Source organism: Lynx canadensis, chromosome C1 (assembly GCF_007474595.2).
Source record: "Lynx canadensis isolate LIC74 chromosome C1, mLynCan4.pri.v2, whole genome shotgun sequence".
NCBI classification, from domain to species: Eukaryota; Metazoa; Chordata; class Mammalia; order Carnivora; family Felidae; genus Lynx; species Lynx canadensis.
The window spans coordinates 28667942-28694728 of record NC_044310.1 but is presented as its reverse complement, the minus strand read 5'-3'; the positions used below and the strand labels follow the sequence as shown (position 1 = coordinate 28694728).

The 26787-nt window shown below is 47.1% G+C and overlaps 1 protein-coding gene across 1 annotated transcript; it reads left to right on the top strand.

The window, feature by feature from the left end:
• The first annotated feature begins 382 nt into the window (after positions 1-382).
• Positions 383-26379, top strand: GNL2 (G protein nucleolar 2). Its single transcript, XM_030325064.2, has 16 exons — positions 383-574; positions 2407-2491; positions 3480-3574; positions 5331-5470; positions 8019-8203; positions 12209-12275; positions 13127-13285; positions 14046-14159; positions 18324-18452; positions 19209-19313; positions 20100-20258; positions 20471-20584; positions 23768-24216; positions 24544-24620; positions 25425-25510; positions 26182-26379. The coding sequence occupies exons 1-16, from the start codon at positions 511-513 to the stop codon at positions 26332-26334; spliced, it is 2181 nt and encodes a 726-aa protein (XP_030180924.1). The 5' UTR covers positions 383-510; the 3' UTR covers positions 26335-26379.
• Positions 26380-26787: the final 408 nt, after the last annotated feature.

The window sequence follows — 26787 nt, the reverse complement described above, 5'->3', positions numbered from 1 at the left end:
GATCGTGCAGAATTCTGTAGGGATGGCAAGGAGTCTTGAATTTCTTTCTCTCTTTAAGTGTGATGCGCTATTGGAATTTTAAGAAGGGTGACAAGGTCTGACTGCTATTTGGCTGCTGTTTGGTCAGCCACCTTTGGAAGGGTTAGAGGGCAACCTCAGAAGATAATTGAACTTAAGCTTGTGCCATTGGCCTGGGAAGTGAGGGTACCTAGGAGGCCGCCAGGGAGGAGCAGCTTGGCGGTTGCTAGGGAGCGAGAGGGGCGGGGCTCTGCGCACCGCGAAGGCTAAGCGGCCGGGACGGGGGCGGGGCCAGGAGAGCGGCGGCGCGCGCCGTGCGTTCGCAGGAAGTCGTGCCGGGAAAGCGAAGGGCGCGAGCGGAAGTGACGTCGCCCGTGCCCACGTGGTCCAGCGTGGTTCCCGCGGGTCGTTTCGGCCGGACCTGGAAAGTTACGAGCTCGTTTACTCGACAGAGGCCGGACCTAGCGCTCCGGTGCCCGTCCCGTCGGCAAGATGGTGAAGCCCAAGTACAAAGGACGGAGCACCATCAACCCCTCCAAGGCCAGCACAAACCCTGGTACGGGCGGCGGGGCTCGCGGAGGGTGGAGCTTGGAGGAAGCTTGGTAGGGAGGGCTCCGAGGGGATCGAGGGGGAGGAGGGATACCCGGGTGGCAAATAACTTGGAGTGGCCTCGAGCCGAGTGGCTATTGGGGACGAGAAGGCAGAAGGTGGTTTTTTCATTCGCAGGCACTGAGGAGGGCTGACATCTTGCACGCCTCTCAGGGCCAGGTGCCACGCACCAGTTCTAAAGTCGGGGAAAGTGAACCCTTGGGCCTGACAGCCATGGGGCATCTCCAGTTGTGAAATGCAGAGACTGGGAAGCTCTGAGTTGGAAACGGCAGTTATCTCGACCTCCTCTTGTGTTCCTAGGTGGATCAGCCTCTCTCCCAATATGTTTCAGACTTGTATGATTAGGAGTTAATTGGATAGTCAGATTAAAAGTGGTGTAGGCCGACCCAGCTGGCATTTTACACTTGACCACACTTGCCTGCCACTCTAGCTTTGACCATTTAAATGAGAAAGGGATTGTACATTTGGCTGTTGGAGTCATCCTACCTGGTAAAGCGCACGGAAACCCTGCAGGTGGACGGATAATGATCATTTCAATGAAGATGTTTTTGGAGATGTTTGTGCGCTTTGCTGAGCTTCCACTTGCGGGATGAACAAGATAATCTTTGGGGGAGTCCCTTCCATTGGAGAGAGACAGAGCATGAGCAGAGGAGGGGTAGAGAGGGAGAGGGAGACACAGAATCCAAGGTAGGCTCCAGGCTCCGAGCTGTCAGCACAGAGCCGGACACGGGGCTCGAACTCACCAGCTGTGAGATCATGACCTGAGCCGAAGTCGGACACCCAACCGACTGAGCCACCCAGGTGCCCGTAATAATCCTTTTTTTTTAAATGTGGCTTAAAGTTTTTGATGACTTTAGTTGATGTTGAATGCTTTCCCTAGATTGCTGATAAATTATGCAATTTCTGTACCCTGGGATCTCAGAATGTCGGACCCAAAAAGGCCCTTAGGGGTTACAGTGTTGTATAGGTGAGGAGCCAGAGCCAAAATTGGGGAAGTGGCTCATCACAGTTGGCAAAGTTGGTGAGTAGAGCCGTCAGCACTGGGATTTCAGCCTGTTTTCTACTGCATCACTTCAGGAGTAGGCAGGTGACTTGAAGACATCCCCAACGGGAAGAGCTAGGCCAGTATTAACATGCTTATTTGTCCTTCTCTCTCTCAGATGTAAGGCAAGATTTGCTACCTATGTTGCTGTTGATGAAACTAAACTCAAACATTAGGAAATTAAGAAACTGGTACATAAGGAATACTTAGGTATCAAAATATGTAGTCTCCGTGGTGCCTTGCATACAGCAGGCACTCCGTATCGGTTCCACAGAGGTAGGTGTCTTAGTAACAGCACAGACAGTGGTCGAATGCTTTTGTTTAAATTCTGGCTCTGCCGTTTAGTAGCTGTGTGATCTTCGGCAAGGCGTCTGGCCACCTGTGCCTCAGTTTCTCAGCTTGCAGAATGAGGATAATGTCTCTCCTGATAGGGTTATTGCGTGGATTACATGAGATGATGCCTGTACTGTGGATCACACAGTGCCACGATTAATGCTCACAATTATTAACTCTTATCAAACACAGTCATATTGAGGGTCAGAGGTTAGGTCAGCTTTGTCATACCACGTAGCTTCCGGTGATCATAATTTTGTCCGGACGACGTAGGGGAGAGTAGATATTTTGCAGTGAGGCGGGGCAGCGGCTTGCCTACTTTGAGCTAGTTGGTGTGTTTGAGGCAATGAGCATATTTAAACTTGGTTATCAAATAGCTTGCGGTCGACTTCTGTCTTTCCTAGATCGAGTACAGGGAGCAGGAGGCCAGAACATGAGGGACCGGGCCACAATCCGGCGCCTGAATATGTACAGGCAGAAGGAACGCAGGTGAGCATTGCACACTGCCATGCCCCCTTTCCCTTCGTGCCCCGGACTTGTAGCTGAGACCTCATAACCTATGACCTTCCCACACCCGCTTTCCCCAAATACCAGTAGTGTATTTTCAGATGTCATCTTATATGGGTGTTGTTATGATAAATTGTAAGGTTCCAGTTAAAGGCGTGGGTAGTGGGTGGTGAAACAGTGATTGTGTCACAAGACTGTAGGACAAATCGAGGTTTTATTCCTCACAGCCTCGCCCTCCACGAATGGCACATGAAATCTCAAGTTACATATCCCTCAGCTAGAAATCTGGTTTTCTTTCACAAAGCATATAGGACTGTAGTTATGAAAGCAGCCAGAAAACTTGTTTTTTAATGCGAAACTTTAGAGCACAACATTGTGGCACTTGGAAACTCATCACAACTGGGAGTTCTGCTGAGGCAGCCTCTACCACAGGGACTTGCTGACCATGGCATTTTGCTAGCTGGTCTTAATTTGTTTGGTAATTAGATTCTTCATCCATTCTGAAAGATGTGTTTAAAGCACAAATGTCAATGAACTTAATTTTCCTTAGTCACCTACTCTGCTGTTTGTTTTAAAATTTTGAGTTCCAGCATAAATCACCCTCTACTTAAAACTCGTTTAAACCGGCCTTCAAATAATTACCGCAGAAACTCAAGTATGTGGCGTTTTTTTTTTTTTTTCTTTTTAAAAAAAGCAAACAAACAGTAAACAGATTTTCAGACATCAGCGTTATTTGTTATTCATCCAGCAGAAATCATTACGTGCTCTGTTGCAAGAGGTTTAAATGGCTTTTGGACAATCTGTTTCAAATGTAGAAGTACTTTTTGTTTACTGAAATCTGTATTTCATGATCATTTAAAACCAGAAAAAGAAAAAAAGGTCCTTTTGATGGAAAGGGTATTCTGTAAACCAAGCTTTTCTGTTGCCTTTCTTCTGTCATCAACCAAAATCTGTTATTTCCTCAATTTAGGAACAGTCGTGGTAAAGTGATTAAGCCTCTGCAATATCAGTCAACCGTGGCTTCTGGCACGGTGGCAAGAGTGGAGCCAAATATTAAATGGTTTGGTGAGTACTGTCACTGTCCCCTGTCACTTTGTTCTACCGAATGTGTGCTGTATGGAAAAAGGTAGGCCTAAAAGGGGTCTAAAAGGCAGAAGCTTTTGGGCGAGTAGTACTGTCAGGGGTTATAGGAGAAAGGGATGAGAAGTACCCGTAGTGGGAAAAGTGCTAAGAAAAGTAGTGGTGGCGGTGTTGGATTCCAGAAACAAGTTCTTCTTCTTTTTTTTCCTTTTTTTTTTTTTTTTGAGAGAGAGAAAGCGCCAGTGGGGGAGGGCCAGAGAGAGAGAGAGAGGGAGAGAGAATCCCAAGCAGGCTCCGCCCTGCTAGCACAGAGCCCACTGTGGGGCTTGAACCCACGAACCACGAGATCATGACCTGAGCTGAAGTCAGACGCTTCACCGGCCTAGCCACCCAGGCGGCCCCTCAACAAGTTCTTTGTGTAAAGAGCTCATTGTTCGTTGTAAGTGAACCCTCTTAAACAGATAAGTCCGTCCTTGGTGACCTGCTTTCACAGAACCTGAGAGCTGTCATCTCGTCCTTTCCGGTGGCCCGGAGGGTGCCTTGCAGGTAACGCCTGTGCCTTTAACTCGAAGCACAAGTGCATTGGCTAGAAGCTCCTTTGAAACAGTTCTTCATGGGCACCTACAGTGGCCGTGAAAGGGTCTCTTGTTGGCCTTTCCCAGGAGCGAAGAGAGCGGAGTCAGGGCTTCTTGCTTTGGAAAGTCGGCCTCCAGGTGAGGCCGGGCTTTCTCTCAGTCCCTGCTAGGTGCGTGGGCACGTCAGGTCACACCCCATGGTTTGCTTGGTGTTTGACCTCTGTGCGTGGAGGCAGATGACAACTACCTTTGAGTGTCTCTCACATCTTTTGAGGGGATACCCTCTAGGAAGCGGCAACACGGGAAGGTGTCCGAGAAAACGTTTTAGAGAGGTGTTTTAGCCTCTCTGGAGACTGTGACTCTAGGTCCAGACCATCTGGGTGTGAATCCTAATTCTGCCATTTCTGTGATCGTGGGCAAGTTATTAGGCTTCTCTGTTGGTTGACTTCCTTGTCTCTAAAATGGGGATAAAAATAGTCCCTATTTTCCTAGGGCTGCGGTGGGGATTAGGTGGGGGAAGACGTGGGCAGTGTAGCAGCCAGCGACCCCTTGGCCCTCACCATCTTGAGTTCTGTATTTGTGCTGCCCATGCTGTTTCATTGAATATGTATTTCAGACTCCCTCACTTACAAGGAGTTCCCCAGCTGGTGTTATGTAGCTTTATTTTGTTCCCTTGCATGGATTTATTGGTGAACTCAATAGTCCCTTCAAACCCTCATAACTCTAAAGGCAGTAATTGTGACTCAGGTTCTGTGCTTCAAGATTCCCTTTGTATATGAGTACATCAGCTGTGATTGGCTCCAGATTTCTTTGCCAGATTCACAGGAAGTATAGGATAGTTGTCAAATCTCAGTTCCATTCAGTGATGTTGATTTTTCAGTTTCATCCAGTCAGGAAACTGGGCTTGGAAAACTCTTGAAACCCTTTGTGTGTGTGGTTGGTGGATTAGTTCATAGTGTATGAGTGCAGGAGAGGCAGTTTTTTTGTTTTATTCCCCCCCCCCCCCCCCCCCGCTTTAAATTTGAAAATGGCTACATGGGACAGATGTATCGGATGTTTGGGCAAGCCAGGGTAACAGAGTCTTGCCTTTCCCTGTGTCTTTGGGAAGAAGGATGCAGAATCAAAAAGGAGTTGTTTATAAATGACAACATTCTTCCATAAAACAGGAAACACACGTGTGATTAAACAGTCGTCGTTACAAAAATTTCAAGAGGAAATGGGCACAGTTATGAAGGATCCATACAAAGTTGTCATGAAGCAAAGCAAGCTACCCATGTCTCTTCTCCACGATCGGATCCAGCCTCACGTAAGTTGGAGGATATCCCTGGCAATGGAATTTCGTGGGCACACTCCACACCGATCCAGCTCTAACATGTTTGTCTTTTGTGTTTTTCCATAGGGAAGAGTGGCTTTAATGCAGTACTGATGAACTTTCTGAGACTTCTCCTTTCATCTGTGTTAGGGCCTTACCCTAGTATGAATTGCGTTGTGTCAGGAGGGCGCATTACCTAGTGGATCAGAGCGCAGGCTTGGGAGTCAGGTCCCACTTAGCCTTTGCTCTTCCCCTTCCTAGAGCCTTAGGTATCTCCATGGGCTTTCACTTCCCGGCTATAAAGTCAAGAAAACCGACTTCCTTGGGTGACCAGTGAAGCATTTGGCATACAGTGAGGTCATAGCCCACTGCCGTAAATTAGAGCTGACTAGATCATGGCTATTACTAATACTAGTTGTATTTTGGGTTTTTTTGGGTAGGCAAACTGGTTTAAGTGGTAACTCCTTCAAACTTCGGGGAAATGTAGAGTTAGGACTGGGTTGGTAGGAGGGAGGCCTTTGGTGTTATGTACTTTGGGCTTCTGTGAGACCCTTGGAATTCTTTCTAGTGAAGGAAAGGGTGCTGGGCAGATTGGTTCTTAACCACTGTGGTTGAAGGACAGTGAGGACTGAATTCTGCTTGAGTGGAATGAGTTTCACACAGAACCAAAGAAATGGCCTCATGTTTGCACGCTTTTACTTGCATCGAATATTAATTCTCAGAAATGTAGCCAGTACGTAAGCCTCAGTTCAAATGTAAGGAGGGGAAGGAAACATTGACATGCATGCATGGATTAAACAGTTCAAAGCAAATTGTTTACTCGCAGAACAAAATAAAAACCAAGGCCTGGTTATTGCCTCAGGTTTTGTCAATTATGCTTTGTTTTATGACGGACTAGAAGAATGGCACCTATTAGTGGAATGACTGTTTTCTTTCAGGGAAACACATGAGTGTAATTCACGAACCACAGACAAGTTGCTCATTTCCCTTGTTCTCTTGGTCTGTTCTCCCTAAAGCCATCTTTTAACAAACTATTGAATCTTGTTTACGAGGAGAACAGAGAGGGCTTATTATGGATTTATTGCTTTGTTGCTCATTCCAGTTGTTCAGTGCTTCTAAAACTCAGTGCCAAGTATCTGATCTATAGGGTGAAGGATGGACAGCTGCACCGGTCAGCTGGTATTTTGATGCAGATAATACTCAAGAGTACGGGATGCCTTTACTGCTTTGGCCTTGAAAAACCTTCCCTGTTTTATTTTAGTGTGGTATCTACTGCTCCTTATAAAGTTTAATCCTAGATCCCTGCACAGGGGAGTCCAATCATATATGCTTTAACTTTTACACTGTCAGCTACCTGTGCGTTATAATTACTATAATTCTGTAGCAGTCCAGCAAAAATACTGTCGCTTATTTGTGTGCTTTGTTAAATACTGCTATAGCTGCATGATGCTCGTTAACGTATGGGCTCACACACACACACACACATCTGTGTGTGTACTGTACTTGATAGGTTATTTCTGAGCTTTCCAAGAATAACTTTGGTCACAGTTTTCCCGCTGACATCAGTACCTGGTTCCCCTATAAAACTGAACTAAGAGAGGGGTTAGGGAATCTAAAAAAAATGACAACAGCTTAAGGATCTTTAGGAATTGGAGGGGGCGATCAAGGTCAGAAGCCATAGGGGCCGGTCCGTCATCCGTGTTTAGTGGCTGGTGCTCACAGAGGAGCTTTGTACTGAGGGGCAGAGGGTGATTTTTTTTTTTGAGGCTATACTCTGCCGTCTGTTAACGTTCTGTTACGTGTTAGATCCTAACTCAGACTTCGACTTTTATCCTACTTCAAAAATTCCTATGCCCGTAACTTCTTTACAGGCACATCAAGTTCTAGTTAGTATCAGATTCCTTTTATCACATCTAAACTATTACTTTGGACTTCTGCTAGATGTTTTTCATCTGAAGGCTTTCCATGTGCATTTAATAAAAACGTTACCTAAATTAGGAAAAATGTTATCTGAAACTAAAATGCATCTTACAAAACAAGCAATTCCTTTTGGCCATGAAAGAAGTGAACTTCCAAGAAAAAGTTGGCATTTACAGTTGGTTTAAAAAAGAACACAAATTTGAGTATAATTGTCCTTGACAAAATCTGTGAATTTGGCGAATTTTATGCACTTGTTTGAAAACTCAAAAAAGAAAAGAAAAGTTAATTTTTATCATTGTGGCCGTAATTACATATGACTAAAGTTTATGATAAATGAAATAAAGCAGAGTTTTTGGCAAGTCTTACACATATTTGCTTTGACTCTTTGTATTACTTTTGTATTTCTCCAAGGAGGCTTATAGAACTTTAGGATTGGGGAACAAGTGCTTTTGCTATTTAAGCATTTCAAATTTGAAACCAGGCTGCATCCCTGTTGTAGTTTTTGGTATGGGTTGAGCTTTGAAAAAACAAAAGCGGAAAGCCTTTCCTGGGTAGGTTTTAAACTTTCTGTTTTTGCTCAGTGCTTTCCTTAGCTTTACATGAAACTCTGTTTTCTCTTTAGAACTCCAAGGTGCACATTCTTGACACCGAAAGCTTTGAAACTACATTCGGCCCTAAGTCACAGAGGAAGCGACCAAACTTATTTGCGAGTGATATGCAGTCTCTTCTAGAAAATGCAGAAATGTCCAGCGAGAGCTACGACCAGGGCAAGGATCGTGACCTGGTCACTGAAGACCCTGGGGTGAGGTACGGTTTGGGTGTCATCTGCTCTCATCATTTGCTCTTGTGCAACAAAACTTTTTTTTGAGTTTATTTGGAGACAGAAGATGCGCCAGGGGAGGGGCAGAGAGAGGGAGGGAGGGAGAGAATTCCTAGCAGGCTCCACGTTGTCAGCGCAGAGGCGGACTGGGGCTCCAACTCACAAACTGAGATCTGGCCTGAGCCAAAATCAAGAGTTGGACACTCAACAGACCACCCAGGTGCCCTGCAACAAAATATTTTTGTACCTTTATTTTACCTATATGAAGCTTGGTGCTTACCTCCTAGATAGTGATCTTCTTCCCTTACGCTAGAAAAATTTGTGACGTTGGGGCCAGATGGAAAATAATTTCTGAGGTGGCTTGTTTTCTCTGGGTCTCTTTTTTTCATGATTGTTTTTTTCTTCATAATAATAGCAGTAGATTCTGTCGTAGACAATTTAGAATATACAGTTAAATTAGAAATGCAACAAAAACTAAGAACTCCTAGTCCCACCGACCATGTTATTAAATTGTTAAAATCATCAATGTCAGGGCTTCCTTAATCAGAGACTCTGGACCACTGGGGGTTCATGGATGGTCTTTGAATTTCCTGTGACCTTCTGAAGATAATGTGGGAAATGTATGTACATGCGTAGAGGTGGCAGTGTTTTGTTATTTTTATGTTTGCTGTGGAGGGGGAGGAGAAGGATTGATACCTTTTGTCATATCATATTCTCATAGAGTTCATGCCCAAAAAGTATCAAGAATTAGTCACTGTTAGATATATTATTCTGGATCTTTTTTACACTCAGTTTTCATTTATAATACCTTAAGAGTGTTGTTGTTTTTTTTAATTTTTAATGTTTATTTTTGCGGGGGGAGACAGAGTATGAGCGGGGGAGGGGCAGAGAGAGAGAGGAAGACACAGATCTGAAGCGGGCTCCAGGCTCAGAGCCGTCGACACAGAGCCCAACTTGGGGCTCGAACGCATGGACCGTGAGATCATGACCTGAGCCGACGTTGGACACTTAACTGACTGAGCCACCCAGGCACCCCCTTAAGAGTGTATTTTAACTTGCCCCCCCCCTTTTTTTCTTAATGTTTAAATGTTTTTTTACTTAGACGGAGTGCAAGCAGGGGAGGGGCAGAGAGAGAGGGAGACACAGAATCTGAAGCAGGCTCCAGGCTCTGAGCTGTCAGCACAGAGCCCGACACGAGGCTCGAACTCACGAACAGTGGGATCATGATCCGAGCCAAAGTCAGACACTCAACTGACTGAGCCACCCAGGTGCCCTGAACTTACTTTTTATTTTAATATATTTTTCTAAATTATTAAGAATAAATTTCCATTAAAAAAATAGATTTCCGTGGTAGTACTCATCTACAGTCCCGCTGTGGAACATTTATGCTGTTTGTAGTTTTGCCCTGTGGTAAATAAGGCTAGGGTAAAGCATCCGTGTGACTAAATCTTTCTCCTTAATTATTCCCCTAAGATACATTCTTATGGGGGAAATGGCTGTGTCAGAGAGCATGCGTGTTTTTTTTTTTTTTTAATTTTTTTTTAACGTTTATTTATTTTTGAGACAGAGAGAGACAGAGCATGAACAGGGGAGGGGCAGAGAGAGAGGGAGACACAGAATCTGAAACAGGCTCCAGGCTCTGAGCGGTCAGCACAGAGCCCGACGCGGGGCTCGAACTCCCGGACCGTGAGATCATGACCTGAGCCGAAGTCAGACGCTTAACCGACCAAGCCGCCCAGGCGCCCCAGCATGCGTGTTTTTGACAGGCAGCTGCCCGGTGCCCTCCAGAAAGCGTTGCCGTGTCCCCTCTTCACTGCTCGTGAGTGTCCCAGATGCCTCAGCAAAGAGGTGCTGTTGCTCACCTGCACTAGGGCTGCCCCAGTGCTGTCGGCAGCCTGTTTTCTAACTGTGCGTCTCCTGGAGAGCAAGTCAGGCCATCTGAGGCCAAGCAAAAGAGGTAGCAAGTTCATTTCTTCTTAGACGTATTTGGAGGGTGCCTAGGTGGCTCCTTAGGTTAAGCATCCAACTTCGGCTCAGGTCGTGATCTCACGGTTCGTGAGTTCGAGCTCCATGTCGGGCTCTGTGCTGACAGCTCAGAGCCTGGAGCCTGCTTCGGATTCTGTGTCTCCCCCCTCTCCCTGCCCTCCCCCACTGGTGCTGTCTCTCTCTCAAAAATAAACATTAAAATAAAAATAAGTATTTGGACTTTGTGTGCCTCTGCTGATGTGAATTTTTCCCCCTCCCAAAGGTGCAGTATATAATGGGGGGTGGGGGGGGGGAGAAGAAAACTGGTTTTGTTTCCAAGACACTGGGTAAATATCTGTGAGGCTAGTGGATAAACAGATTCTCAGCCTTATCAGAAAAATTTCACTTCATATGGGAGTGTAGATTATGGTTTAGGTCTTGGCAAATCCTTTTCATAATCTTCTATGACATGTTGCCTAATTACAGTTGCTTTTTAAAATATTTGTTTTAATTTTTCCATATTTTTTATGTATGATGTATGGTTTAAAATTTTTTAATTTTGTTTTTAATTGATATACCATTCTCTTTAAAAAAATTTTTTTAATGTTTATTTTTGAGAGAGCATGAGAGGGAGAGGGGCAGAGAGAGAGGGAGACATAAAATCTGAAGCAGGCTCCAGGCTCGGAGCTGTCAGCACACAGAACCTGACGCGGGGCTCGAACTCATGACTGGTGAGATCATGACCTGAGCTCAAATCAGATGCTCAACTGACTGAGCCACCCAGGCGCCCCATAGATTTTTAAATGTTTTAAATTTATTTATCATGGTAAGTGTACTCTTTAATCCCCTTCACCTATTTTTCCCATCCCCCGCCCCCCCACCTCCCCTTTGGGTAACCATCGGTTCTCTTTAGTTAAAAGTCTGTTTCTTGGTTTGTTTCTCTCTTTTTTTTTTTCTTTGTTAGTTTGTTTTGTTTCTTAAATTCCACATACGAGTGAAATCACATGGTATTTGTCTTTCTCTGACCGACTCATTTCACTTAGCATTACACTCTCTAGCTCCATTTTTAATTTTTTGAGGAAACTCCATACTGATTTTTTGGTTTTAGGTTTATTTTGAGAGCAAAGAGAGCGCAGTTATGGGAGGGCAGAGAGAGAGGGAAAGCCGAGAGAATCCCAAGCAGACTCTGCATTGTTGGTACGGAGACCGACCAGGGCTCAGACTCACGAACCATGAGAACGTGACCTGAGCTGAAATCAGGAGTCAGATGCTTAACCGACTGAGCCACCCGGGCGCCCCCTCCATAGTGTTTTCCAAAGTGGCTGCACCAGTTTGCATTCCCTCCAGCAGTACGTGAAGGTTCCTCTTTATCCGCATCCCTGCCAACGCCTGTTATTTCTTGAGTCACTTTATTTTAAATTTTACATTTTTTACTGTGGTAAACTGGACATACAATTTTATCTTTTCAGGCATTTTTAAGCCTGCAAGTCAGTGGCATTAAGTACGTTCACATGGTTATTCAGCCGTCCCTGCTCCGGGTCTACTGCCAGAATCCTTTACATCATCCCAAACTGAAAGTCTTTACCCATTAAACAGTAACGTCCCCTCCCGTGCTCTCCCCAGTGCTTGGTGGCCACCATTCTACCTCTGTCTCTTAGGAGTCTGACTACCCTTGTGAGAGGTACTTGATAGTAAGTGCAGTCCTACAGTGTGTGTCCTTTCGTGTCTGGCTTGTTTCATTACCAGAATGTCTCCAGGGTCATTCATGTTGTAGCCTGTGTTAGTACTTTATTCTTTTTTTGTTTCTGAATAATACTCCATTATGTTTGCAACACATTTTTAAGTCCATTCATCCATCGATGGACGTTTGGATTGGATATAGTCACTTTTTAAATTAAATTTGCTCTTGGTCCGTCTCCAAGTAGTTTTAGTGCCCTTTTCCTGTGGCACATGGCCGGCTCTTCCCTAAACATCCTCTTACCCTTTGTAGGGCTTCATTTGCTCACTTTGAGTGTTTTCTTATTTAGAAACGAAGCCCAAGAAGAGATCTATAAAAAGGGACAGTCCAAGAGAATATGGGGTGAGCTCTATAAGGTAAGACTTGAGTTCTTTCTCGTTGAGCGTTCCCCTTGGCTTTCGTGATTTTCTATGAGAGAAGTAATCTTGACGTATCGAAGATCTGTCAAATCACGAACTCCGCTGCCCATTCTGTCCTCATTCCCTCACAAAAACGGGATAGTTGTGCCCACGTATGTACTGCCATTGTTCTCGATAACTGCATTCGATTTCTTTTTACTGCTCACGTAATAGTAAGAGCTGCCATACACAGACCTTACATTTATCGTATGTGGTAGAGCCGTGTGGGGATTTTTAAGTTTCGTAGTCCAGCCGTCTCGTTTACAGGTGAGAACACAGGTCTAGAAAGATTGAATTCCTCACCCAGCTCACTCAGCTGGTTAGTGGGAGATTCTGTGTCCTGAGTCCTGGTCCAGCACTCTTCAGCTGGCTGAGTTTTATGTCCACATGCTAGAGATCAACCTTGGTGACAGAGGCTTTCAAGCACAGTCCCATAGTCCAACAGTAACATAACCGGAAAGCAGCACCCTGAAGGCAAACTAAATTTTTTAGGTTTTTGTACAATACACAAAAGCTGTGGCAGCAGAAACTTTTAGAAATCTAAGAAGTGAATGGTTCCATTCAATAATCGATAGTAGTCACGAAGTAAGGTGGGTTTCACCTAAGTCAGTTTTCCTGTTTGAAATTCAAGTTTCTTACACTCACAGGATGGAGAAAGTTTTGAATTCTGATCACTGGGCATCAGGATTGGCTACTCCTGTTTTGAAGTCCTCACTATTGCTTTCTTTTCCCTGGGTTCCCTTAGATGTCATCCCTCTCCCATTTCTCATTTCACTAAAGCAAATCATTTTTGCCTCTTTGCATTGCAGGTGGTAGATTCCTCAGATGTTGTAGTTCAAGTTCTTGATGCTAGAGATCCGATGGGTACCCGTTCCCCTCACATTGAGACTTACTTGAAGAAGGAAAAACCCTGGAAGCACCTTATTTTTGTTCTTAACAAATGTGACCTTGTTCCAACCTGGGCAACAGTAAGTATGGCTGCTAATCCACTGCCAGGCCGCTCAGCTCCTCGTAGGCTGAGTTCTCTGTAAATGAGTCAGTTTCACGGTTTTTAGGATTTGAGACAGTAAAGTATCACACTTCTCGCATAGTAGCCACGGAAGTGTTTTTGCTGAAAACAGAAGTAAAATGTGCTTCATTGACAGAGGGCAGAGTTATCTCTTATCCCCTGATGGTTGGTGAAGGCACAGTTGCCAGTATCCCCTGGACGGATGATGAGGCCCCTTCGCATGGAGACAGCTGCCACAGCTGCTGGCCTGTCCCATATTATGTCACATCGATTGCATTTAGTCGCAACGAAGGCATTTTTGTAATTGTTCTGTCCGTGTTCGTAGACAAAAGACAAAGTGTTAACTTTCATTTAAAAAAAAAACCAAAACACATTTGAGGCACCTGGGTGGCTCTGTCGGTTAAGCCTTCGATTTCGGCTCAGGTCATGATCTGGTGGTTCGTGAGTTCCAGCCCCGCATCGGGCTCTGTGCTGACAGCTCAGAGCCTGGAACCTGCTTCTGATTCCGTGTCTCCCTCTCTCGCTCAGCCCCTCCTCTGCTCACACTCTGTCTCTAATATAAACATTAAAAAACACACACACACATTTTAAAGAAGTACAGCTACCATTTCCTAGGGCAGCTGTGTATTTGAAATGCAGTCTGTTATTCAAGCTCCGACTCTTCCTGTATTGTGAATAAACAGGTTACAACTCACCAGCATCTTCTCTCCCCACTTTAGAAACGTTGGGTTGCTGTCCTCTCCCAGGATTATCCGACACTTGCCTTCCATGCAAGTCTTACCAACCCCTTCGGCAAAGGAGCATTCATTCAGCTTCTCCGGCAGTTTGGAAAGGTACTGGGACCTGACCCATCTCTGGGAACATGCAGCTGCGGGGCTATTAAAGCATTTGTCTTGCCAGCATGTGGCAGAGGGGTACCCACCTCCCCTCCCCCATCATGCCCATGAGAAGTGTGTGTTCCTAGACGTATGTGTTCCTAACGTGTGTGTTCCAACGTAAAAATTCCTAGAGCCTCGGGGTTATAAGGGATTTTGGAAAATGTTTTCTGGCTCAACCATCGCCCCTATCTTTGACCGGCATTGCCTCCCTTTCTGCCGTGTCCCTGGCACCTGACGGTCCGTCTTCTGCTTGAGAACAGACCCCCTCCCCATGCTGTGTTCCCCATCCTGGGTTTGTGAGCCTACCATGCCACCTCTGCCCTCAGGCCTGTGCAGTTTCTGTCCCCTCTGCCTGCGGGGCATCCTGCCCGTCCCTGCTCCTGTGTCGTTCTCTGGGAAGCCCCGCAGCCAGGTCGCCCTAGTAGGTATTCTCAAAGCTTCACGTTCTGTACCTTCAATTTGGTGTTCGTGTGTTTAGTTCATTCTACCTTGGCTTCTGACAAAGTACATGTGTCCTTTGTCCCACCCTTCCCCGATTCCCAGGAGTGAACATGTCCGGCCCGTGGCTGTTAGTTACCTTTAGTATTTTCTTCCGTATTTTTTATACATGCTTATTATGATTCTATTTCTCATCTCCTCCTGCCCTTCCACCTGCCGTTTTAGATATTTATATGTTAAGTCTCTGCTGTGGAAAATGAGGACTAAGTTTCTTATGGCTGTTCTGTTCCCACACGTACTCCCCTCTCTCCATTCTCCCTGCATCGCTCTACATCATCTGGCCAGATTGTTCTTTCCTTCAGCGTTTATGTGGTCATGACTGTACGATATCAGTCGCCACTGATCCACACAGCACTCTGAATGTAATTCCTCTCTGATGGAACCTTCTGTTTTCTCTGGCGTTAATTAGCTCTGTGTCATTTGTCACTAATGTGTCACCAGATCCTCTGCTAGAGTGGGGACTTGGAGAGTGTTCGGCCCCTCCCTTCCCATCGGGACCGGCTACGGAGCCTTCTTCCTGGAGTTCCCTTTCACTGCCACCCTGAGCATTTCGTTGGGATCAAGGGATCCCACACAGGATCTTCTTTCTTGGTTTTTTGTCTTTCCTGGTTTACTCTCTCCTTTAAATAGAACATATTTTCCAAAAGCTTCCGGAGAAGGAGTGCTTAGAAGGAACATTTTTTGAGACCTTGCATTTCAGAAATACCTTTATTCTGTCCTCACACTGTTTCTCCTCAGAATGCCGAGGGCACCAGCGCATCGTCTTCTGGTGGCTTCTGTTGTGCTGTTGAGTAATGGGACCAGTCCAACTCTTGGTCCTTTGTGGCTGGGAGCTCTTAAAAAAGAAACTCCTGTTTTAAAATTGCACATTGATGTGTTTTAAGGTGGGTCTTTTACTGTTCAGTGAGTTAGGCGTTGGATGGGACTTTGCCTAATGTTGGCCGGTATTATTTCTTGGAAATTCTCCCGCCGTCTACCCCATCAGCTCTTCTCTGGTTCAGGAATTGGGTGTGCTCTCTTGGTTTAATTCTTGAATCTTTTTCTTTATTTCAGTGCCTTTGTGATGTTTTGCTCTATTTTATGGGAAGTTTCTTTGACTTGATGATCTAGCTGTTCTGTCGCAAAATTTATTTTGCCTCTCACTTTTAAGAATTGCCCTGCCTCGGGGCGCCTGGGTGGCGCAGTCGGTTAAGCGTCCGACTTCAGCCAGGTCACGATCTCACGATCCGTGAGTTCGAGCCCCGCGTCGGGCTCTGGGCTGATGGCTCAGAGCCTGGAGCCTGTTTCCGATTCTGTGTCTCCCTCTCTCTGCCCCTCCCCTGTTCATGCTCTGTCTCTCTCTGTCCCAAAAATAAATAAACGTTGAAAAAAAAAATTAAAAAAAAAAAAAAAAAAAAAAAAAGAATTGCCCTGCCCCATTTTTGTTTCACAGATGAACTCTTTTCTGTTTCTGAGAATGGTAACGATGGTGGTATTTTGAAATTTTCCTCTTTCCCTATATTAACTCTGTTTCCTGCCAGTTTGTGTTTTTCTGTCTGTAGTACTAGAGTCACACTTCAGATGTCTGGTTATTTTCGCCTGTCTTCATATCTAAGGGTGAAGCACTGAAGAAAAGTCTCGTAGGGGTTCCTGGATGGTTCAGTTAGTTAGTATCTGACTCTTGATCTCGGCTCAAGTCATGATCTCACGGTTCGTGCAGTCTAGCCCTGTGTCGGACTCTGTGCTGACAGCGCAGAGCCTGCTTGGGATTCTCTTCCTTTCCATCTGCCCCTCCCCTGCTTGCTCGCCTGCTCTCTCTCGCTCTCAAAAAAAAAAAACAAAAACAAAAACAAAAAACAACCAATAGAAGTTTTATGTGGGGGGTAGACTATTGAATACTGGACTTCCCTGTCAGGTGACTAGGTTAAAAGCCAGTATTTTGTCGGAGGGCACTCTAGATGTCAGTGTAAGTTTCCCCGTAAAGGAATCTTCCAGTCTCCAGCTCGGGGATGTATATAATCCCTTGGCTGCAGGGTTCGGGAGCTCAGTGGGAGTAGGGACCTGGAGGTCTCGTCAATATTTAGACTTTCGTGGGGTGCCTTGGTGACTCGGTCAGTTGAGTGTCGACTTCAGCTCAATTTGTGATCTCTCAGTTTGTGGGTTTGAGCCCCAAGCTTGTGCTGTCAGCACAGAGCCCGCTTCAGAGCCTCTGTTCCCCCCTCTCTCTGTGCCCCTCCCTCGCTCGTGTTGTCTCTCCCAAAAATAAACATTAAAAACATGTATTTATTTATTTAGACTTTCATTTAATCACATTGGGAACACTTGCCTTCAGCTACTGTTATCCACAAGTCCAGGTTCCCTTTTAGGTCTAAGAATGTAGTTTTCAGAGATGTAGGATTTCCAAAAAATCAGTATCTGGTAAGGTTCTGGGGCAGAGAACCTAGGTGCCCCTGGTGGGGGAGGCCGGGGTGGGGTGGTGTCACTGCTCTGCAGACTTCTCGCTAGTCTTGATTTCAGACCCCCTCAGTGGTAGCTGTCCTGCCCATTCCCCATTTTGTGATTCTTGGGCAATATTTTTGCTGGGTTGTAAATTTTCCTAACTTTGTCACTTAGCTTTCATCTTTGTAGTGAGCCAGGTTGGGTACTACTTAGCTGGTAGTGATTTATTAACATTGTAGGTTTTTATTTATTTACTTATTTATTTTTTTATTTTTTTTTAACGTTTATTCATTTTTGAGAGAGAGAGACAGAACGTGAGTGGGGAAGGGGCAGAGAGAGGGAGACAGAATCTGAAGCAGGCTCCAGGCTCTGAGCAGTCAGCACAGAGCCTGATGCGGGGCTTGAACTCACGAACTGCGAGACCACGACCTGAGCCGAAGTCGGACGCTCAACTGACTGAGCCACCCGGGTACCCCTGTAGGTTTGTTTTTATTGTCTCATCTCCAGCTCATTCTTTTGTTTTATATGCCTGGTTCTGTAAGTTCCTATATGTGCTCATTCCCACTGCTGTCATCCTAGTGGAGGTTGTGGCAGGAGCGAGGCCAGTGTGGACGTTGGGTCCGCCATCTTGAATTAGAAGTCCTCAACTAGCCTTAGGCAGTTGTTGAGTTCTGTCTCCTTGAGACTTTCACCCAGTGGTCTAACTTCTGAGGTTGGTTTTTGTTTTTTTTTTTTTAACTTCTGTCATTTATTTTTGGCAATGCAGATGCAAAATGTGCAGAGCAAAGGAGGGGTGGGTCACGGGATTGCCAATTGGTGCCATCTGCCGAGGTTCTCTTCCCTTAAGACATTTTATCCGTGGATGATGTTCTAAATTGATGACTAACAAGTTCTTTCTTCCTTTGCTTCTCGACCTACATACTTTTAACCTTAAAACATTCAAGAACAATTGCACATGGACAACTTGAGGAAATGAGTCATGTCTGATTTATTAATAAGTGTATGTGTGCAGCCCACTCAGGCAATGTAGGTGGCATGTGTCTAGGTTTTAGATCAAGTTCTAGTAACCCTTCTGCCTTATTTTCTTTATATTAGCAAAGTAACACAACCTGTCTTTCTCAAGGGATGTTCATGACCGTGTGTGTGTGTGTGTGTGTGTGTGTGTGTGTGTGGGTGGGTGGTGTGTATTCTCTTTTTGAACAGTTGCACACTGACAAGAAGCAGATCAGTGTCGGGTTCATTGGCTACCCAAATGTTGGCAAGAGCTCCGTGATAAACACATTGCGCTCCAAGAAAGTCTGCAGTGTGGCCCCCATTGCAGGCGAAACAAAGGTACGTCCGGCTTTAAGTGCCTTATTTACTTCTCCATATTGTATTTCCCTAGAGGGTGATTGTTTAGAGCATGGAGATTTCTACCTACTTCTCTTGAGTGAAGGCTACCAATGGGAGTTTGGTCTCCATATAATAGTTTGGAGTGTTACCAGAGTTGTCTCTGCCCATTTTGGTAAGACTGAGAGTAGTTTCTGGTTCGTATGGCACTGTGTGCCTTTGGCACGATGTGGGAAGTGCCGTTCACATTTAAGTCTCTTTTAAATGGTCACTCCAGCCTTTTTCTTTGATAAACAAAACTAACCCAAGAATATTTGGTGCAAGCGTTATGAAAGAAAACTCAGATGTTATGGTAGATTCTGGCAGTTGGGGGGACATACCCTGAGATGCAGAGTGTGCAGAGTGAGGAGCAACGTGGTTCTCCCGAAAGGAGGAGGGGCCGGACAGTATTAGACTCCCAAGAGTACCTTGAAAAACCAGAGAAGGTTTACTGGATTATTATCACGCGATACCACACGGACCTCCCGCCTCTGCCTTCATTTTAGACTCTTGGCTGGTGGAAGCTGTAGTCTGTACTTAGAGGAAGCACCTTGTGCGTGGCCCAAGTAGAGGAGACGCTTTATTGCTTCATCACTCAGCAGGTTGCTTCTCTTTGAGCCCTGACCCCACCCCTTTCTAGCTTGGTGAGCATCAGAGATTTGTGAAATCGGGCTCTTAAGTTTTGACCCAGGGAAGTCTCTGGCTTTTTACTGACTTCAGGTCTGGCAGTATATCACCTTGATGCGTCGGATATTCCTTATCGACTGTCCGGGTGTGGTTTATCCCTCCGAAGACTCAGAGACAGACATTGTGCTAAAAGGAGTGGTGAGTATTTTGGTCCTGATGGGCTCTTTGTTTGCCTTTTGGGGGAAGCATTCTGTGGGGAACACTGGATACCTTCGCGTTTCACTCATTTGGAAGGCGGTTTGGGGTCAGCCTGTCTGACCAAACTTGAGGAACGTGATGCTCTGCAGGGCAGCCTCTTCATTCCGCTAAAGCCTGTTTGAGGAGTCAGTGGAGCCACGGGCATATCTGGTCAATGTCATCCCACAAAAGAGTTTGTAGTTTACACACAGGATCCAAAGGGAAGCAGGGCCTGTTTATGTTTAGTGATAATTCATCTTCGAGGGTTTATGGGTTGAGTCATTTTGGAACTCAGGCAGGCATTTCCTCACTTGTTTCTGAATATGACCAAAAACTTTAAATGGTTCCACTTGACCTTAACCAGTGCTGCTGGCTATACGTCCTGCGCGCATTCCTCCCCTCTTTGCTTAAACTATCGAATTCTCTTTGTGTCCTGGGATTGGCAGGCTTTTAACCATTTCTGTACGCGACTGGCATGAAACAGTCCAACTTTGAACTGCTTGCGGAAGGAACCACACAGTTAGTTTGTGGTGAGCTGGGATTACAGCTGAGTGCCGGGCTCCCTGGCTGGACGCTGTGTGGTGGTGTTCCTTTCCCCTGACCACGTCTGGCCACCTCGGAGACCGGCCCCTGCCAGGCTCCCCTTGCATCGTGCTGTTGAAATCTATTTTCAGATACTGTTACAGATGTGAACTTCACTGCTTCCATATAAAGCTCGTAAGCCAGAAATTTCCTCTGAACATCTAGGTTCAAGTTGAAAAAATTAAGACTCCCGAAGACCACATTGGTGCTGTACTTGAACGGGCAAAGCCAGAATATATCAGCAAGACATACAAGATTGATTCTTGGGAGAATGCTGAGGACTTTCTCGAGAAGCTAGCTTTCCGGACTGGGAAGTTACTGAAGGTGAGCGAGGGTTTGTGAGACTTGAGACCAGGGCAGGTCACACGGCAGACGTGTGTATGTGGCGAGGACCTTTTTTGTGGGTATGTGTGGTGGGAGTGGTCCGAAACTTGGCAGGCCGGTGGTGACAAGCACCTGGGGCGGCTGACGTGCCCCCACACTAGGAGGTGCTTTGGCCTGTGAATTTAATGGGGAGTCTTTCTGTGGCATTTCAGGGTGGAGAGCCAGACTTGCAGACTGTGGGTAAGATGGTTCTCAATGACTGGCAGAGGGGCCGGATTCCTTTCTTTGTCAAGCCGCCCAACGCAGAGCCCCCTGAAGCCTCCCAGGTAAGAACGGGGCAGACCTGCCTTTTGGAGAGCACGCTTCCTGCCCTAGGCGTGGTGCCTTGATTGCCTCCCTTTGTGGAGGGCCTTTTTTCTGTGTGGTCTGTCCATGCCAGTGTCTCCCCTTCCATAGAGCCATGGCTATGACCTTGTGGGGGGTGGTGGTGGGGGTGGGGGTGGCATTTGGAGACCAGGAAGCAGATGTGTGGTGGAAGTCCGAGGTTAAATACCAGCCTTTGGGGCCTCGAACAAAGAGGGCTGTAACTATAAGTGCTTTTCCAATACTGGGTCTGTCCTTATGCTTGAGGAACAGGAACATTTCCAAGACTGACTCAACATTTGTGAGGCCCAACAATATGCCAGGCCCAGGGAGTATAGGGATAAATAACTTTTTTGTCCTCAAGAAGCTGGTAATTAGGGGGAAAAGGAGAGTGGTACAGTTTATAGTCCGGGAAAGAAGTCTTAGATTAGGGGCCTCTGGGCTGAATTGAGAAGCTTCCTTCCTGTTGGATTTCCCTCCCCCTGGCAGGGGACCACCACAAGGCTCCAACCGTGGCCCTTTGCTTTTCTGTTTCTAGGCTCTTTTTCAGAGCTCTGCTGAGTCTTTTGAAGAGGGGGCTTTAAGTTTCACTTCCATGCTGATCTTTCGGGTTTGTGTAGCTTTGGTTCATTCCCTCTTACCTAAAATCCATTCCGCGTTTCAGTTATTAGCTAGAAACTTCCAGTTGAATACTTTCTCCAGCATTTCAGCATCACCATACCTGAAACTGGTGTTCTTTCTTCCTCTCCCCCTAAAGCCACCAAACAGCCAAAAATACCCAGTTCCTGGTTCACTCATTGATTGGTTCATTCAGCAAAAGCGTCCTGAGGATCTCCCGTGTGCTGGGCACTCTGCTGGGCACTGGTGGTATTGCAGTGAAACTAGAGGAGTCCCTGCCTATCGCACTTCTGTGTATACGGATGCCGGCAGAGGAGCTTGTGGTTTTTTCTGATACCAGATGCATTTCGTTTGTCCGCACCAATTCTGCAATGCTCTGACACCCGCTGGGTGTCCAGTAATTCAGTTCTGGTACTATCTCCGAGAGTTAGCACAGGCCCACAGGTCTAGGGTCCGGCCCCACAGGATGGTCCCTGCTTCAGAGGCCAGCTGCGGATGGGCTTCCCCAGCCACCCACACTTCTGTCCAGCCAGCTGCAAATTCAGGGGTTCTCAGGTTTGGTAATGTGCTGAAACAACTCACAGAACTCAGAAAAGGGTTTGCTTACGATAGCCAGTTTATTGTAGAGGACACAGCTCAGGAACAGGCAAATGGAGGAGATGTGTAGGGCCCGGAGTGGGGTTGTGGGTGGCATGGAGTTCCCGTGGCCTTTCTGGGCATGGTGCCCTCCCAGCATATCAATCCATTCAGCCCAGAAGCTCCCCAGACCCCATCCTTCAGGGTGTTTTGTGGAGGTTCTATTACGTAGGCCTGTTTTTTTTTTTTTAATGTTTTATTTTTGAGACAGAGCATGAGCAGGAGAGGGGCAGAGAGAGAGGGAGACACAGTATCCGAAGCAGGCTCCAGGCTCCGAGCTCTCAGCACAGAGCCTGATGTGGGGCTCGAACTCACAAGCCGTGAGATCGTGACCTGAGCCGAAGTCGGACGCTCAACTGACCGAACCACCCTGGCACCCCTACGTAGGCCTGATTAACTAAAGTATTGGCCATTGGTGATCAAACTCCATCTCTAGTCCTCTCATCAAGTGCTTGGTCCGTCTGGTGACCAGCCCCCATTCTGAAGCAAGGCCCCACCATGAGCATCTCATCAGATAAACTCTGGGGTGGTGGAGAGGGACTCGTTATGAATAACAAAAGACACCTTTCTGTACCCAGGAGATGCAGAGGGTTTTACAGTTCTGGTGCGAAGACCAAACATACGTTATTATGCTACAGGGACAGATAGTAAAGAGATAAATACGTTCCGTCGGGAGGTACCGGTGACTGACTAGGACAGGACCAGGGAAGTGGGTTTGGGAGATGGGAGAGTGTTCTTGTACGTGGGGTGGCTGGGGGTGGCCTCTGAGGAAGTGGCGTTTTGGTGGAGCCCTTAACGGTAGGAGGCAGGAGCCCTGTGGGTATCTTGAGGGGAGAGGGGTGCGGGCAGAGGCTGCCCCCCACCCGGAGCACCTGAGTGGGAGCAAGTGTGCTGCGGTCGCGGTGTGGAGAGATCGTGGGGCTGGACCCGGACCCGGACCCAGACCTGGACCCACGTGGGCGAGGGCAGGGCGACGTGGTGGGAAGCCGCTGGACGGTCGTGAGTTTGCCAGCTGCTGGACGTGAGGGAGGAAGACGTCGGCAGGGTCTGCTGTGACCCTGTGTGCACACGGTGGGGCGATCTTGGACTCTTCGTGTCTGGTCGTTGAGTGTGTCAGATCATTAGTTCCCCCAGTGTGCGATTTTCTTCTTTTATTCTTCTTGGTAGTGGCTGACACTCCTTCAGAACGCAAACGCTATACGCTTAGCTGAGGAAAAAGGTATAAAAACGTACCTGCGAATTTTGTATGCAACTTCCTGAATTTTCTGAATTCCTGACTTATTTAGCGCTTTGTGTAGCCACCCTTGCCTTCGGAAAAATCACTAAAGTTCCAGGAGTCTCCGTTGCAAGGTTAAAACAATGCTTACAAGCACAAAGCGCCAGGATAAAGCCTGGCAAGAGCTTCTCCTTCACCTTTAATTACCTCAGACAGGTGTGTCCCCCGGCTCGGCCCCTCCCGGTCACACCTTTCCTCCCGGGGCCTGTCCCTGCGCCCCGAGCAGTGCTCTGCTTTCGCTCTCGGGCAGTTGTGTGCGCCCCTCTTGTGCGTACTTACCTCAGCACCCCCGTCCCTTGCCCTCCTCAGGTGGGGCGGAGGGAGTCGCACACTGTGGAGAATGGCTGATAGTGTGACTGGTTAAACACCCACAGTTGGCTCTTCCTTGGGCCCCGCAGCCGAGTCCCTCTGACCCTTTAGTGCCGGCTTCTGGGCTTGACGCACCGTGGCTCCCGGGAGATGAACGACACGACTCCAGTGTGGGGTTTTCAGTACTTTCTTTAGTCCCGGGGGGAGGACTCCCTCGTTTGAGAGCCAGGTGTGAGGCCAGAAACGGTTGGCATTTTCTGATCCCGTCTCTCTCCCCCACCTGCACCCCGTTGTTTGGCCTCAACAGCTCCCATCCTCCTCGTCGTTGGAAGTCCCCACAGAAACAAGCCAGAAGAACCCAGAAGAGGAAATCACGGCAGCTGTAGGCGAAGCATCGGAGCCCGTCACTGAGAAGGAAAAAGAGAACAGTCGCTGTGACGCTGACTCGGAAATGCAGCAGATCCTGGCACGAGTTCGGCAGAACTTTGGCAAAATCAATGTCGTGCCTCAGTTTTCGGGGGATGACCTGGTCCCTTTGGAGATGTCGGATATTGACGAAGAGCTTGAGAGCTTTTCCGAAGGGGAGGAGGAGGCACAGGAGCTACCAGGAGACGAAGAGGAGGAGTCTTGCCCGGAGTCCCAGGAAGAACACACGGAGAATGACACCAAGGCGGTTATTAAAGCCCTGGATGAGAAGATCGCTAAATATCAGAGATTTTTAAACAAAGCCAAAGCTAAGAAGTTTTCAGCAGTCAGGTAGCAGCCTCATCTCACCAATTGCGGTTTGCTCGTTCTTTTCTCAAACACTTGCCATGCGTACTGGAGCCACGGCTCTATGGGGCGTGAAAGGGAGTTATTGCCATTTTTAAAAAGTGATGTGTAGGTTTTTAAGGTGCAGCTCCGTGAAGTGTGAGAAGCTTTAGTTCAGGCTTCGGCAGAGGCCCAGCGGCTTTGGGCGGGCTGGGGGTGGCAACCGTGCGCAGAAGGTGGTCCGCAAGGTGGTCACAGCCCCCGGGTGGGCACGTGATTTGGGCAGTCAAGGGGGCTGGCGGGCAGCTTTGTTACCTGGCTTTTCTGTTTCAGAATATCCAAGGGACTAAGTGAGAAGGTTTTTGCAAAATCTGAAGAGCAAGGAGCAGCTGAAGAAGTGGAAGATACAGGTAAAATAGTGCAACCACTGGCATGCGATTTGCGTCTTCAGAACTATGGGGAATCGAACTTTACTCTCTCTGTCCTCTCTCGTGCCGTCATCCACACAGATATTTATCGTAACTGGCACCATGTACTCTTTATGATACAGGTTGGATTATTCACTTTTTATTCTGCACATTTCTTGGGATTAATTCAGGAAGCTTCCTGTAAGAGGAGTACTTTAGTAACCTTATAATCTAGGGGTGGGTCAGCAGATTTTCTGGGGGGAAGGGGGGTGGATCAGGTATTTATTCTTTACTCCGTTGGGACTCACAGCTTCTACATCAGGAGTGCGTTTCTATGACATAAATGCCAATCCTGCCATGGCCCACCAGGACCCTCCTAGCCTGGCACCCTCCCGGCCTCACCCCACTTTGTTCTTTTTGTGTTTTTTTCCAGAATAGTTTTTTTTTTTTTTTTTAAATATTTATTTATTTTTGAGAGAGACAGAGACAGAATGCGAGTGGGTTAGGGGCAGAGAGAGAGAGGGAGACAGAATCCAAAGCAGGCTCCAGGCTCTGAGCCGTCAGCACAGAGCCCGATGCGGGGCTCGAACTCATGGGCCATGAGATCATGACCTGAGCCGAAGTCGGACGCTCAACTGACTGAACCACCCAGGCGCCCTGTCTCACCCTGTTTTGTGCTGTGCCCACCCACGCTCCATGCACACTGGTCTTCCAGCACGTCAAGCTCATTCCCACCCTAGGATTCACAGACACATTTTGAATAGAGAATTCCTGTTTGTTTTCTTTGTGCTCATGTATTGTTTCCAGCACCTACCAAAAAGGGAAGGAAGCGGAAGGCACAGAGGGAAGAGGACCGTTCAAATAAAACTCGCAGGATGCTTACATCTAAGGAAGTACGTGGTTTTGGTCTTGGTTTTGGTCTTAAACTTCACCCAGGTCTAGAAAGTAGAGAGGAGAAATCCATTTGCTAAGAGACGACGCTCTCTAAAAGTGATGGTCTGGAGCTGAATTCTAGGAACCCCAGTCCTAAGTGACCTAGTTGAGGTTAGACAGGATCAAGAGTTGGCCCACTGGATGAAGGTCCTTGAGTTCATGTCTTACGCTTTAGGAGTTCTCATCGCTGCCCTCAAACATGTAGACTGTCCTCTAGAAAGTCCACTGGTTTTTTGGGGCTCCTTGGTTTTCTGTGATGAGCAGAGCCGTTCAGGCCGACAGATCCCTGCCCTCTGTGAAGTTCAGTGTAGTAACTGGCTCTTCAGAGCTGGAATGGGCCTTCTTGGGAAGGGAAGAGCTTGTTCCTGGAAGTGTTTACCCTTAGACCAGAGGGCCACTGGTCAGGAGCGCAGTAGGAAAGATTCCAGCGTGGATGACCCGACGACAGTCTGTAGAGCTGTCGCAGGTTACAGTGGGAGGGCACACTTGGGTCTGGGAGGGGAGCCTTCCCTTGTGAGCGCTGCTTCCACTGGTTGGGAGAGCAGCATAGGAATGGGGCACAGAGGAACAGAGGGGCCTGTTCTGTGACTTCCGCGATTGATTGGTCTTCTTTGCCATTTTTTTTTTACAGCGGAGGCGAGCAGCGCGGCAGCAGCAATCCAGGAAAGTTGGCGTCCGCTACTATGAAACACACAACGTGAAAAACAGGAACAGGAACAAAAAGAAGACCAATGACTCAGAGGGACAGAAACACAGACACAAAAAATTCAAACATAAGCAGTAACATTTTAAAAGTTTATTAAATTATACAGAAATAGGCAATTAGAAACTGTGTTCATTTTTTTCATGCCTGGTTGGCATTTCTAAGGCCATGATGCTTTTATTCTGAGGTTTGACAGTTGAAACCATTCACCAGTGCTGGTGAAAACAGTCTGTCCGCCCCCAGGGCTTTCCGTGATGGGGTCCACTGGCACTTCTTGGTTCCTCCAGAGCGTAGCCATGTCCTGCGCGTCTGACGGAAACAGATGAGGTCTACAGAACGGAGAGCGGCATTTCTCTTACACTGGCAATTAGCAGTTTGAAACAGAAGTGTAAAAACGAGAAAATCTCAAGGACGTAATGTACACGGCCTAAGCTTTAAAATACGAAGAAGTGACAGCATCTTCAGTTGTCTGTCGCTGTGTCTGTTAGCTGGCCACAGGACGTAGGTGCTTGACGTCCAAGGAGTCCTGGAACC